This window comes from Cygnus olor, chromosome 4 (genome assembly GCF_009769625.2).
Source record: "Cygnus olor isolate bCygOlo1 chromosome 4, bCygOlo1.pri.v2, whole genome shotgun sequence".
Lineage (NCBI taxonomy): Eukaryota > Metazoa > Chordata > Aves > Anseriformes > Anatidae > Cygnus > Cygnus olor.
The window spans coordinates 21,356,298-21,370,596 of NC_049172.1; the positions used below are offsets into that span (position 1 = coordinate 21,356,298).

The 14,299-nt window shown below is 40.0% G+C and overlaps 1 protein-coding gene across 1 annotated transcript in view; it reads right to left on the bottom strand.

The window, feature by feature from the left end:
* The window catches only part of TENM3 (teneurin transmembrane protein 3), a 1,331,063-nt gene that overhangs the window by 23,645 nt on the left and 1,293,119 nt on the right, over positions 1–14,299 (bottom strand). The window contains 3 exon segments of the mRNA XM_040554455.1: positions 11,603–12,477; positions 13,327–13,481; positions 13,867–14,099. Coding sequence (XP_040410389.1) covers positions 11,603–12,477; positions 13,327–13,481; positions 13,867–14,099 — 1,263 coding nt within the window.

Here is a 14,299-nt window from a genome sequence, read left to right on the forward strand (position 1 = left end):
TAAGGAGAAGCCACCTTGATTGGGTATCATTGCTTTGCTAAAACAGTAATAAAAGTTATCTTGCTGATCACAAGGAAACAAATGCATAGTTTATATAGCTTCCCTTTCATTATCATTTTGTCACTGATACAGAACTTCCCTGTCCTCCCGTTTTAAAACTGGGCATGGCAAGTTACTGGGAGCTCTATTCTGACCATCTTCAAGCATTAAGTGGGTTTTTGGAAGAGAGGAAAAGACTCTTAACTTCAAGAGTATGAGATTTAGGTAATTTTTCCCCTTCACTCCATTTTTGAGTTGCTTTCCCAATTTTGATATGCATTTTTGCTTTTTGCTTGTAACAAGAGTGACTGAATGATCCTGCTAGGAATGCACAAACTGAAAATAACCTACAGATGCATGGACAGACAAATGATTCTGCCTTCTTTTGGCTTTTATTCTGTAGCCTTACAGATATGCGTACATTATAACCTGCCTTCTTAAACATAATATGAACTTAAATACTGGTTGCATATGTTCCTTTATTTGGACAGTTTGTATTAGACATTAAAAGGTTTAGTGCCTTGCTTGTGAATTCACAGTGCAAATATATCAGGAAACCCAAAATATTAAGCTAGAATTTTTAAAATATAACAGGTAGATTTAAAAGAAAAGAAGAAGAAAAAAAAAGAACCATAAACAATGAGATATTTGTATGTCTTGTTAATACTGGTTTGTTTTACCTAGCAAGAGGGGAAGAAGGGAGCATATGTGTTGTAAATGACAATTTGATATATGTTAGTAAGCTTGTAAATTATGACAGGAGCTTTGATTTTATTTATTTATTTTTAAATGAAGGACTACTGTCTAATAAGGGTAGCATTTATTCCTTTGTTCTTACCTGGAAAGTTGTTAAGCTTGAGAAAAAAAATAATCAGTATTCTTACCAGTCTTACAGAACCTTAAATATATGAAAAAGGTCTCTTATCTTGGCCTCCCCTCACTTTTCCTCTCATGCTTCTACTTCACTTCTACCTCCATCTCCATCTCACTCCTCCTGTACTTATCTGACAAAATAGTAGCTGAATACGAATCACAGAAAATAGGTCCAGGAGTGATGCTTGGAAGCACTTAAAGTAAACTGCAGCCTGAAATCCAATTCTGGATAGGAATTTATCTGTCACTACTTGGTTTTAAAATGGAATTTGGACAGAAAAATGCAAACTCACAGAGGCTGGAAAGGCATTAAAAGTCTGTTAAGTATCAGCTGAATTTCTTTGTCTTGCTCAAACAAGTGTCAGAAAACTCAAGCCTGAATTCAAGCAGCTGGCCATCTTTTCCTCTCCCTTTATCTGATGCCTGTCTTCCACTGAGAAGGGCCAGCTTCAGCAGGGATAATCTGGTCTAACTGCACAGTTGGTTAAATAATTCAGGTGACGTTTTTTTTATCTTAGCATCCTGGTCAGGATGAATGTTTCAGCCCATGTTAATGAAGACATTTCCTCAGCTTGAAAGTGATTGACAAATTTTCTTTTCACCTTCTCCTGTTATAGCCGCAGCATTTGGGGCTTTTTTTGTGTGTGTCTATTTTGTCATAACGTTAAAAGGATAGTTTTCGGTCTTTTCTGTAAACTGGCATTCAATATACTAGACATGCGAACAATTCACCTAAATAGGCCATTCCTGACAGCTATAACTCATCTGCAAAACAACAGGCACACTCTAAACCGAAATCACTGCGGAAAATGTGTCTGTTGGAAAGGAGCTCACAGAAATGAATCAACACCTTCCCTCCCGATAGCTCACCCACTTCCGCGCCGAGACGTTTCTGATGCTCATTTTCCACTTCATCGCACAACAATGAAAACAAGTGCGAGTTCGGTGCTCGCGCTTCCCTGAGATTGACCACCTTTACAGCCTAATCCAAAATGACTTCCAGATGGGTATTTTGGGGGAATGGTATTTTGCAGTGAAAGAAGCAAGACACGAATTTATCATTGTTTTATCTTTACTTTTTGCCAGAAGACTGCCAAACTTTTTTACTCGTTGCTTCCATCAGACCGTACGGTGTTGCAGTCTTCCAACGCTGTGCTGTTTGCTGTGATAAGCATCTGCCATTTATATTCTTGTAAGCACTCACAAACCATGAAGTCTGCCATACCTCTCATTTCTGACACGGAGTGTACATGCACAAGAGTCTGGATAAGTAACTTGTGCGAACGATGCTGGTGCTTTTGGAAGAGGAGGATGAACGACTGGTGTGTGTGCAAGGGGAAGGGGTGCAGCGGGAGCAGCAGGATGGAGGTGGCGTGGCTTAAATTAGAGGTGTCACCTGGGGACAAAGATGCTTCCCAGGGTTTTGGGGGTGCTCCTCAGCAGTGCTGACACTGTCCAACCAAGCACAGCTGTCTCAAGGCCAATGGCATGGGGCTTGTCTGTACGAAGATGAACCTAAACAACAGTAGCCAGGCAGCCACAGACCTGTAGCCAGGCTTTTATCTACAAAGACTGCAACGCTCATGCCTTGCTTTTCAGCTTCGCTCTAACAGGCATTCACTGCCCCGAGCCCCGTGGGGTCTGGTCGTGGGTTTTTGTCGGGGTGTGCAGGGCGAGCGCCTGTCCTGCGGCAGCTCCCTGCAGGCTTTGATCTTGGGGCTCCCTGAGGCCCACGTTTTGTTCCTCTGTCAAGTCCCCCCCTCTTGCCTAGCTCGTCTATTGCTGTACAAATAAACAGTGCGCCCTGCTGATATAAATACTGGAATATGGCCTTTCAAATAGAAGAAATCTTGGTGTATATATACTTTGTTTGACAGATTGGCCCTTATTGTAAGGTCTGCTTATAGTATCAGGGCTGAGTGCTCAGGCCTTTCAAGAAAAAAAGGATGTAAGGCAGGTCTCTTTGGTCAGATGCTGTTTACAGAAAAAGCTTTACTGTTGCTTCCCCCCCTTTTTTTCTTTTTCACTTTAAAACGTAAAAACTATCCAGGTGTTTTTACAGGGTCACAACAACCCATAACTTGGACATAATAAAACTTTAATAAATTACATTATGTTTGAAAACTTAGCAAAAGGAACACAAAATTATATGGTTTTTTTTTTTTTTCTTTTAGGATAGTGAAATGCCAAGGTACTAAAATTTTGCTAGGTTCAGGTTCTGTGGTTAATTTATTAACCCTTACTGCTTTGGTGCATGAATCATATCCAGCCAATGCAGGCTTCAGAAGTGACAGACTCTCTCATCTTCTGGGGGAACTGGGTAGGGCTTTCAGTGCCATGTGCCCTGTAGACTCCCTAAAAAGCTGATCGGTCCGGCCTCACTGAGGACATCCTCCTCTATCCAAATTGCCCATTTTCAAGAAAACTGTAGCAACCTGATTAGAACAGTAAGTTCAAAGTAATTTAAATTAGTAAATGGTAAATTCAGATGAATAACTTCAGCACTGAGTACCAACAGGCATAAGCCTTATGACTTTGGAAATATGGCCTCCTTTGGAAAACAGGCCCCCCCCAAAAAACAAATAATTACTCTGTGTTGTAGCACACATTACTACTTCTGAGAGGTGTTGTGGCAATGGCTCCTGAGAAAAAAAGGGAAGAGGAGGAGGACAAAACTGGAATATTGATGCCATTCCACTTTGCTCCAGGGAGGAGTTTCCTGAAGGAAACCCATGAAGGAGAAATGTGAAAGAAAAGCCAGATGGACACAGAGTGTAGAAAAATTGGAAGAATATGGCTGAAGACCCAACAATGATGTGTAACATCGGAACAACACAATGGAAGACCAAAATCTTCAGAAAGATTGACCATCTTTACGACCTAGTCCAAAATGACTTCCAAAGACAGGCATTCTGGGGGCATGGTGCTTTGCAGTGAACGAAGCAACACCTGGTGAAAGAAGCAGTGCAAGGTGAGGCCTGAGCATGGGGACTGTGCTTGAATACTGTGGGACTGAAAACACAGCTGTTATGTGAAGGCTGGAGCTGCCCTTCAATGCGCAGTGCACCGGTGAAGTGAGTATAAAGGAGAGACAGCGAGCTTGGCTCTAGCCTCACTGACTCGTGCTTGATACAGAAAATGAACATGGGACAAGAACACTACCATGGGGATAACTGAACAAGTGGTATTCTTAAGCTCCTGGTAAAGCCAGAAGTGAAATGGATACTTTCAGAAGCCTAAACAGAGTTGATTGGATTGACAGTACAGGACATTTATGTCATTAGTAAGAAAGATACTGTTTTTTTGCTGAACTATCTTTACTTCTAAGTGCTTTCCAAAACCACAGAGACATCATATGCTGATTTTCTTGGCAGAAATCAAAGCACTTCTTTTTTTCTCATGCACGTAGGATGTAATAATGATATGTGTCTTCAGTGTTGCTATTTTGATATTATTACCCATTCAATGGTTTCTCAGTTCTACTTTTATTACTTAGACTAGTTCTAAGGACAAGAAATAGCAAACATTCAAAAAAAAAGGAATGGGTAAATGCCCATCAAACTAGATCTGCTACCGATACCTGAGCAATTAGGGGACAAGCTGAAGTTGTCTGAAAAATTTTACATTGCTATTAATTGATTATTTTTAATGTCTGTTTCGTTATTTAGTAGGATGAGTCTGAAACAGCAAGTTTGTGTGCTCCACTGATAGCATAACCCTTATCATACTATTTAACAGCATGTTGTATTATAATTATGAAATTTACTGTAAAGTTGAGTTAGTGTTCCTGCTGAGAAAACTGAGATCACAACCTCTGTTCTCAGCAAAATGAAGTTAGAAATTAAAAAAAAAACAAAACAAAACAATTTATCTAAAGAGAAAGATGGTAAGCACAGACAGTAAGCACAACTGTCACTAAGCTCTCCTCAGAAAATCCATGTTGTGTGAATCCTCAGTTCTGTGTGTGTGTGTAGTACCAATGTAACTAAGAGAAGGTTTAAAACACAGAATAATCTTCAGTCTGCTGTGGCCATGCACAATTGAACACATCAGCTAGATATTTTTCTCCATGAATTCTCTCTGGACAGAGGAAATATTTGTCGAGTTTGAATAGAGGGAAATGCTTTAATGTTTTTTTGGCCAGCCTTGCCTCCATGGGTCTATATGAAATGGTGAGAGAAGGTTATGCCTACTGGAATTTCAGTCTGTTCCATGTTGAGAGGAGGAGAAACACCAAATGTTGACTAACAGAGAACCAGCTAGTTCCTAAAAGGTGCTTTCAGACAGTAATATGTGTACTGCCTGCTGCACTCAGAGAAGCAACATGGATAAAGAGGCACATGTGCAAGGACTAGGTATCTAGAAAATATGCCAAAAATGACACTTAGGAAAAAAAATTAAGAATGAAGAGAACATGCATTAAGTTGCTTGAGTAAATATAATATGGGAAGATTAACGTTATCACACTTGTAAGACATGATTTGCAAGCAAGGGCTCATGTGAGGATGCAAAAGTCAGTGTGGGAATGTTATACAAAACCAATGTGATGAGTGTGGTTAATTACTTCAAAGCCACTGCAATTTGGACAGATGAAGCACAAAGCAGCAACAGTAAAAGCAAAAGGTATAGAAGGCTGTTGATGGTAAAAGGAGAAAAATATCTAAAAACCACTGTGATACCAAGGACATTCAGAGAACACTGTTTAGAACTGTTAAAAAAACAAAACAACAAAAAACAGATTACAATTTTGTACAGGTTTCTAGCACTTTAAGAAAACAAAATCAAATTAGAATGAAAGCCCAAAAATTGCAAGAAAAAAAGGGTAGGCATTTTTTTGATATCCAAATTACTGAAGCACAAATGTGATAGAAAAATGAACACAAGTAGAAACACAAAACTCCACAAATTTACAAGAAACAGTATACAAATATTAATGATGAAAACTGAATTGTGAACACCTTAATATACCGTAAAAGTGCAAGTGAATTGACACTGTTATTGGGAGATAATTTTTACCTGATTGAAATTAAATATTGCTTTTCTCTAAATTTAACTTTTCATTAAAACTTCCTTAGACTTTTTACGAGCAAAATCTCTGTATTTCCAAGTCAGACTCCACAAAAAAGCCATTAAGACGAAGCAAGAGAAATACTGCAAAATATCATCTGTTCCCTGTTGCCAAATGCCGACAGTTACAGATGATGTGCTGGCTGCACGGGGAAACCAAACAAGTCCAAGCCAGAGGCAGGGTCTTACTCTGAATGCTGCAGTTTTAAGGAAACCACAGCAATGAATGCATTGTTAATAAAAGCATCATATGCAAAGCATGATACTCCGCAGCATGCAGTGGAAATACATTTCACCTGCGACTCTCTCGCCTGTAAAATTCTTCTAAGGATTTCACAGTCTGCACAATTTCACTGCCTTTCTGGAAGGGCTGGAAAGCTCATTAATTTAACTGTGGGAGCAAAGTAAACTTGTAAGAGCTCTGCCTGCTATTGTCACTCTCTTTGATTTCTGTTGCATTCCCTTGGAGACAGGAATTGAGCGAGAGAGGGAGGAGAGGAACGAGAAGACAAATGAGCTCAGGGCATGAAGTGCCCGGGGAAACATTGGACGGACTGTCAAGAGATACAAGAGGGGATTGAGAAGAAATGCACCTCTGGGAAAGGAAAAGGCGGGGAAGCCAAACACGCCTTAGAGAAATGACAGGAGACATGGGAAGGAGCAAGATACGAGGTAAGGAAATAAGGAAATGCAGTTGGAGGGGAGGGTCTGGAGAGCCAAAAAGAGACTTGGAAGAAAGGGAGTGAAATTGCAGGAAAGAGGAGGAGGCATCTTAGTTTGGATCAGATATTGCCTGCTGACATTGCTCCCAAAAGGAGAGCGAGGCAAGAGTGGAGAAGACAGGAAAGAGATAATAATCAGTGGCTACTGGAAAGAATTCACAGCTAAGGGAGCAAAGTTATCTCAGATTAGCTGAAGGGGGAAGAGGAAGCCAAAGGCGATCGCTATGTTGTCTGCACTTCTCAGGGAAACAGGGGCACGAGGCATAAATGAAAGAAAATGTAGATATGTGGAACTGTAGTACCTGCTGCCTTTGGAAACTTACTGATCGCTTTGCCTCTTTACAAAGGTTCCTGCAGATGCACCTAGGCTGGGACTGCAGAGGGATGGATCCCGGCCACCTGATGCTGGGCTGACCACAACTCGTCCTCAGCCGTCTGTGAGGAAGAGACCACTCAGGTGCCAGTTTGTATGCACACTGCATTGTTTTTTTCTTTTTTTAAGTGAGCTTTTGAGGCATTTTCAGCTGACTTGGTTGGCAAGTGCTGGCACACCAGGGCATTCATGGAGATGTGGTGTGGCAGGCTGGGGGCTCTGCCTTCCTGCACCGCTGAGCCAGTTGCACAGGGGCACCTCAGGGCTTCTTAGGAGTTCACTTCTGATTACTAGTACTTGTAATTTTCACTTTGAAAAACACAAAGAGTAAAACAAATATTTCCTATATGCCAGTCCTTCCCTCAGGCAAAGTAGAGACTAAAAAACATAAACTCTAGATTATTTAGTGTCCAGATGAAATAAAATAAAAAGTAAACTCTTTTTGGCTCTGATATTGGTGTGACTGAGTTTGTAGGGAGGAGGGAGAACATAAAAAGCTGCTATAATATGTGCCAGGGCAGCGACTGCCAATTTTGGGATGCAGTATTTTCTTCAAAGGTTCCTCTTTTCACTAAAAAGTTGCTCTAAAAAATTAACAAAAAATTAAATAGTTGTCTTAAATCTACTCCCACATCACTGAGAACTCAGCACAATCCATGGTGCAGTTGTACAGATTATTACAAGAGAAGACTTAACAAAGCTATTACTGAATTGGCTCTGAAGACTGATCTTTTTATTACTAGAAGTGCAGTATTTTTACTCCACTATAACTTCTGCCATTTAAGCAGATGCATGACCACCAAATGGTGAAACAACTCAGCCATAATCACAGCTGAAAAATGACATTTCTATTCCATTGGAAATTCTAACAGTTAAAAAGTTTTAAGTCTGAGTTGAAAGAAAGTCTAAATTCACAATGGAATGTAAACATAATTCCCTTCCCAAAATATTTTGAGAAGCTGAGTAATAATATAAATGAAGTAAATAAAATACATAAATAAACTCCTATATGAAAAGAAAGTGTATCCAGCAATGAAACTGAAATATTTTGCTATTACCAAAATAGAACAAGAAAGTCAGAACAATTTCTTCTCCTCATTTCTTATTCCTATCCAGGCATCCTAGGGAAACCTTATGGCTTTAACAGGACTTCATTTTTTTCAACAGAAAAATGTTCAGCTGAAGAATTTTTAGCCCATACTACCTACCAACGTGAAAATGCCAAAAGCTGGGGCTGAGATACACACACACACACACACACACCATGTCACCCCAACAAAAACCCCTAAACAATATGCATGGTTTCCACTTTGGCAATAGATGCAGAAGCCTCTGGAAATCCAGCTGAAGTCAGATTTACTATTACAAATCACCACCACTGAAAACCAAAGTCAAAACAATGTTTGCTGATCCCAGAATAAAAGATGCAGAATGGTCTCGTTTTTATCTACTTTTTCTTCAAAAGGGAAGTACACAGACACAAATTTAGTGTATGGGGATTTTATGTCCAAAAACAGTAAGCAGCTCTGATGCCCAATGGATGTCTTTAAGAATGCTGTTTTGGCAAGAAAAATAACCCGGTGCTTTTTTTTTTGCTCATTCCCTGTAGCTTTACATAATCAGCACAATTTTTTATTTTTGGTATTAACTTGTACAGAGCATCATAGAAAACATGACTGCAAGGGACCTTGAGAGGTCAGATGGTCCAGCCCCTACCCCAAGGCAGGATCTGTTCTTCCCAAGTTAGTCCTCAAATATGTCTCATCTGTTCTTAAAGACAGCCTGTGAAGGGTAAGGGGTCACTGTTGTCTGTCTGCTTCAGGGCTCCAAAATCTTCACAGTGAAGTTTTTCCAAATGTCTAATCTCAATCTTCCTTGTTGCAATTAAACAGATTACTTCTTCACCATGGATACAGGGAGGAGATTAATATCTTTGCTTCTGCAAAAGCCTAATACACTGGCAGATTTGGGGTGAATAAAATTGCTTTGCTCTCTCCATAATTATTTCAGCTTGGGACTTCTAACGAGACATTGGTCTGAGGCAATTGTTTAGGAAGTGCATAAACAGCAGCTTGGAAATAATACTAACACTTTCTGAAGGGAATAGCCTGCCCTTTGGGTTCTGTGCAAGCCAGCTGGACATACCTAACACAGACCAGAAAGCCTGCACGAAAGCAGACCAGATGTGAAAGAGGGCTATTTACAAACTCCGTAAATAACTATCTATTTCATGACACACAGTAGCCTAAATTCTTCCTATGAGGAAAAATGCAGGCCTTTAAAACACTTACTGGTGAACACAGTATCTGCTTTTTCTTGTGATCTTGCAGATGCCATGACCATACATTCAGGAGCCATCAGCTACTTCTGCAGTGCACCACAGTAGGCACGCAAAAACTACACACATTGTGGTGAGAAATTACTGCCCTGATTAAAACTCTGGGTCCTCAATTATTCAGTATGAATGCCAGCATGATTTCAAGTGCCTGCTGTACCCAACAGATGCCTTAATTTCAGTAAGGGACTTCACTATCCCCCAAATTGACTGCCTTGCCCAAATCGCATGTTGGAAACAAGTGGGTTTTGTGCGTCACCGTTAAATACTGGATTTACTCTCTGAGGAAACAGATGAGTATTTACAGCCCATCTGAAGCTGTGCTTTGGTCTCAGCATATAGGACATGGCTAACTCGCGGGACTGAGAACACATGCCCTCGCGACTGAACAGTGTCTCATTCCTCTGTGCATGTCTCATTCCTCTGTGTATCCTTGCTGTGCTTGTGTCCTCTTGGCAGGACCTAAAAAGATGCGCAGCGATGCACAAATGCACAATTAAATATTACAGACGTGCGCTAATGCTTTGGTAATGTGCCCACTCTGAAAGCCCTGCCAACTTGCAGCTTATTGTAAGAATACCTTAAAACTGGCAGCAGTGCCATTCCACCTGCTGTCTTTGTTAGGAATCAGCACTTCTAGCCATGTCTCCACTTCAGGACACAATATGCAGAGAAGCAGCACCTGCTGCTCTCGTGTCTCTGATGGGCAAATGTAAAGGTTGGAGAGTAGATACAGGTGCTCATAGACTTCCTGTGTATTGCCTCAGCCAAATGTACACTGACATAAATGTGAAGTTATCTCAGAACACAGATGTTTGGCTTTGCTGCCACTGCCTGACACCAGCACTTTATTTTCTTTATCATGTGTGTTGAATTGAAAGCTTTTTTTAGGCCCTGACCTTGGCAGCAGTTGCTACTGCATTTCATCTAAAAGATACGAGAAAAGAAGGAAAAAAAAAAAAAAAGAAGAATGACTTACTGGATTTTCATGATGCCCTTTGTAATCCTGAATACTTCAACTGAGGGCCCTCTAATGCTTTTACTTATCGCACTAACTTTACATCTTCCACTCCTTCACAGACACATTTTTACCCAACCATGGCATCTGTCTTTCAAGTGATTTAAGAACACACATTATTTTCCAATTGACTGAGATAACTGAAAAAAATAAGCGTTAATTTTACATCAATCTTTATTAAAATAAATTGTGTTTTAAGCTGTATTTTTGATACGTTTTGTTTGGCATATCAGTCTGTAGTCTAGTTCATTAGGGGATGAAATTGCCTTTAAAGGCACTATCTGAACTGTCAGATTCTACTAGTTTATCTATAAATTTTCATGACCTTCCTCATTTGATATAATTGAGGATTCTGTAAAACTTTTTGCTAATCTGGCTGTTAAGAACAGGCGTTGATGATTTAATGACTTACACAGGGTAAAACAATTAACTTAAAAGATTTTTCAGAGATTGGTAAAATTAAAAGTCTAGATCTCTCACCGTTGTGTTTGCATGTGTGTATACCACACATTGCTGGTGGTCTCTGTTTTCAGTTTATTCCTACAGGAATGGTATTTCCCCCAAGATCATGCTTTCTCTTCTCAGATTTCTCCGCCCAGGGTCCACCTGTGTGAAAGCTTGTCATGTCATCCAGGAGATGGTCCTGGATATTTGCCACTCAGGGAAACACAAGCTTTCACCACTTCAAAAAAATAAATAAAAAAATCCACCCAGCCTTTTCTGGGTAAAAGACAGTGCAGGCATGTAATAAGAAACGATGTTAAAAAAAAATAAAGAAAAAATGTTTAGCAGTGAAGCACATTTCTTGTCAGTATTTGCTGCAGAACAATGTCAATCTAATGAGCAAAAAGGATAAAAAATCTAGTTTCTCATGCAAATGTACAAAATCGTAGTTGTCTGAGTTACAACTTTGTTGACAAGAGTGAGATGTTGTCTCACAATTATTTTAATGTATAAAACAGAAATTGAAAATAATGAATTTAAGATTATGCAGACCCAATGCTTAGAATAAGTAAGATAGATGTGGACGGCCTGGAAAACGAAAAGTATCTTTCAGTGTTTTTTGATATTAAGTGTCATCTTCACATTTACTTACTGGTCTTCAGCAATATTTCAAGCGGTGCTGTATAGCTCAATAGAACTATACAGCATCTAGCTTTATTTTATGTACTTACTCAAAAAAAGTGGTCCATCCAGTCTCATCACTTTTAGTTGCCAGAAGTCCACTGTTACCATGGTAGGTAAATAAAACAAGCTCTTGTCCTTGTGCAGTCATGCTTTTCAAACATCCATTAGTGCCTATCGTCAACCAGATGACTTGGTTATCAGGAGAGACCACTCTCACTGGCATCCGGTTGGGGTCCCGTCTGATACGAAGAGTATTCCCACTGCTGTCCGTGACTGCAGTAATATCATTATCATTACTGTAGCTAAAATTGTACAGGTAGTCTCCAGTGACTAAACTCACAGTGTACTGGTGGGTACCATTGACATCAAAGATATAAAGCTCTTGATCAGTTGGAGAAGCAACTTCATAAAAGTTCATTGAGTTCAATAAGGGTTTGTTCTTTGACACAGCCCGTATCCTAATGTTTCCCAGATCAGCAATATACAGCGTGCCATCTGGAGACACAGCTAAAGAGGAAGGGGCATTAAGTTTGGCATCTTTAGCATAGCCATCTCCATTCTGGTAACAGTCACAGTTGACATCATTTTTGCAATCACACTCTGAAGGTATTCCAGCAACTAATGAGATCTCTCCATCGGTTGTAACCTGTCTTATCCTATTAATCTTTTTTTCATCAGTTTCTGTAATGTAAAGTACCCCACTGTAAGACACTGCAATGGCAGTTGCTGACTCTAATGTGGTCTGTACAGCATGCTTGCCCACCGTGTACTCCACTCCGGGAACTTGGCAATGCATTGGCCTCCCCGCAGCAATGCGAACCTGACGGTTTTCGGTGATCTGCAAAACTACGTTGTTATCCAGAACATAAATGGAGTTATCCATTGGGTTGATAGCTAAATCTGTAGGCCATTCCAGACGAACCTTAACAAAGAGAAGTGATTTATTACACAGTTAACTAGTGCACCTTAAATGGAATGAATGAATTCACCTTCAGTTTTAGATAATGTTGTAAGGATATTTTTCATCTGCTGTAACCAATCAAGACAGAGAGACTTGTACAAAAAGGAATGCAGCAAATGAAAGATTTCAGGGAGGCGAGGGGAAGGGTTTCCAGATGACTACTTCATTGAAAAAACAGCAGCATTGGAACTATAATACAGGTCAAATTTCCCCTCCAATAAGTGCCATACTTGTTTTTATCACCAATGCATAAATAAAAATAGAGACAGCTATCAGTTTAGTGTCCACGGACAGTAGTCATTTTTTATTTTTGCACTAGCAAAAATAACTTACTACATTCCAGACTACGAAACACTGGAGTGTACTCAATTTCTAAACACAGCACTAGTGACATCTCTTCTTACCTACACAAACTTGTTGAGACAAAAAAAATAGATTGCTCTATTATATATATCCTCTCATTCACCCTAGTAGGCTATTAGTAATTCAGAAAACATGGACATGCCAATACAGTTCTAACATATCTGTCGTTCTTTGAGTATTTACTACTGGACTTAACATTTCCTGCTGATGGTTTTGCTGTTCTAAACTAAACTGAACTTTATGGGCAGAAAAATTGAATACAGCAGCATTTATAGCTAGGAGAATACACTGAGATTCATGTCCTTGGAATAGGTTTCTTTCTCCACAAATTCTACTCTTAAATATTCATTACGCACTCCACCCAGTTTTATTTTAATGGGCAAGGAAGCTGCATTTGCATTTCTAGCCCAAGATTTGCTTTCCGAATTAGCAGCTGTTAATGCGTACCTGGCTGATGTGCATGCTGGTATCGCAGGTTAGAGGTCGTGCTGAGGTCAGGTCGTTGGAGCCAAGCAATGTGGATATTATACCATTCTGATCCACTTTTCTGATCATGGTCCCATCAACGAAGTAGATTAACCCATTCTTGTCGATTGCTATTCCTTCAGTGAAGAGAATAAAAATTAGTTGCTTGTACTAATATATTATCTGTAACTAAGGGCCTGAGTGGTATGTATATAGTGGTATGTATATTAAGGGCAGAAAAAGGCCTAGCATTTAAGTTAACCTGAAACACCGGGTAAGTGGGACCACATGCAACACTGATTTTACATCTTCACCATTGTTTGCCAAACACATAATCTAAACGAGCATTTTAAAGTGCTCAATAACCATGAAAGCCACATATTGACTATAAAATTAACCTGGCTCTCCTGCAGCTCTCTTCCTCAATGGTTTTCCCCAGTGGGAAAAATTATTCGAACTACATTTTTGAACCAACTCTTGTATTAAACATGACCATGCCCATCTCTGAACTTTCATATTTACCTTTAGGGCTCATGAGAGTTGCCTCCACCGCCTTGCCTCCATCACCACATCTTGCCTCATCAAAGGGCAGGCACTGCTCCCCGGTTCCTCCTATTACCTCAGCATTTTTCGTCAGGTCTTTTGCACCCGTGAGTGACCTGGGCCGATAGATCCTTCGTGTGTTTGTGTCAGAAACGTACAAATCTCCTGTCACGGGGTCAGTTGCGAGGTAGTATCTGTGGGCTGGGTTGCTGCTGTAAAAAGGAATTACACATTGCTCGTGCTGTAATTAATTGCACCAACGTCGGACCAAGAAGAAAAAATTTCAGTTCATACACAGTCTGTACTAATACATAAATAGTTAACAACCATGCTGGTGCTCTGGGCTTATGCAGCAGAGGTCATGGCCCCAAGGCTTTTCTCGGTTTTCATTTGTTTCCTGTGTCAGAGGCAG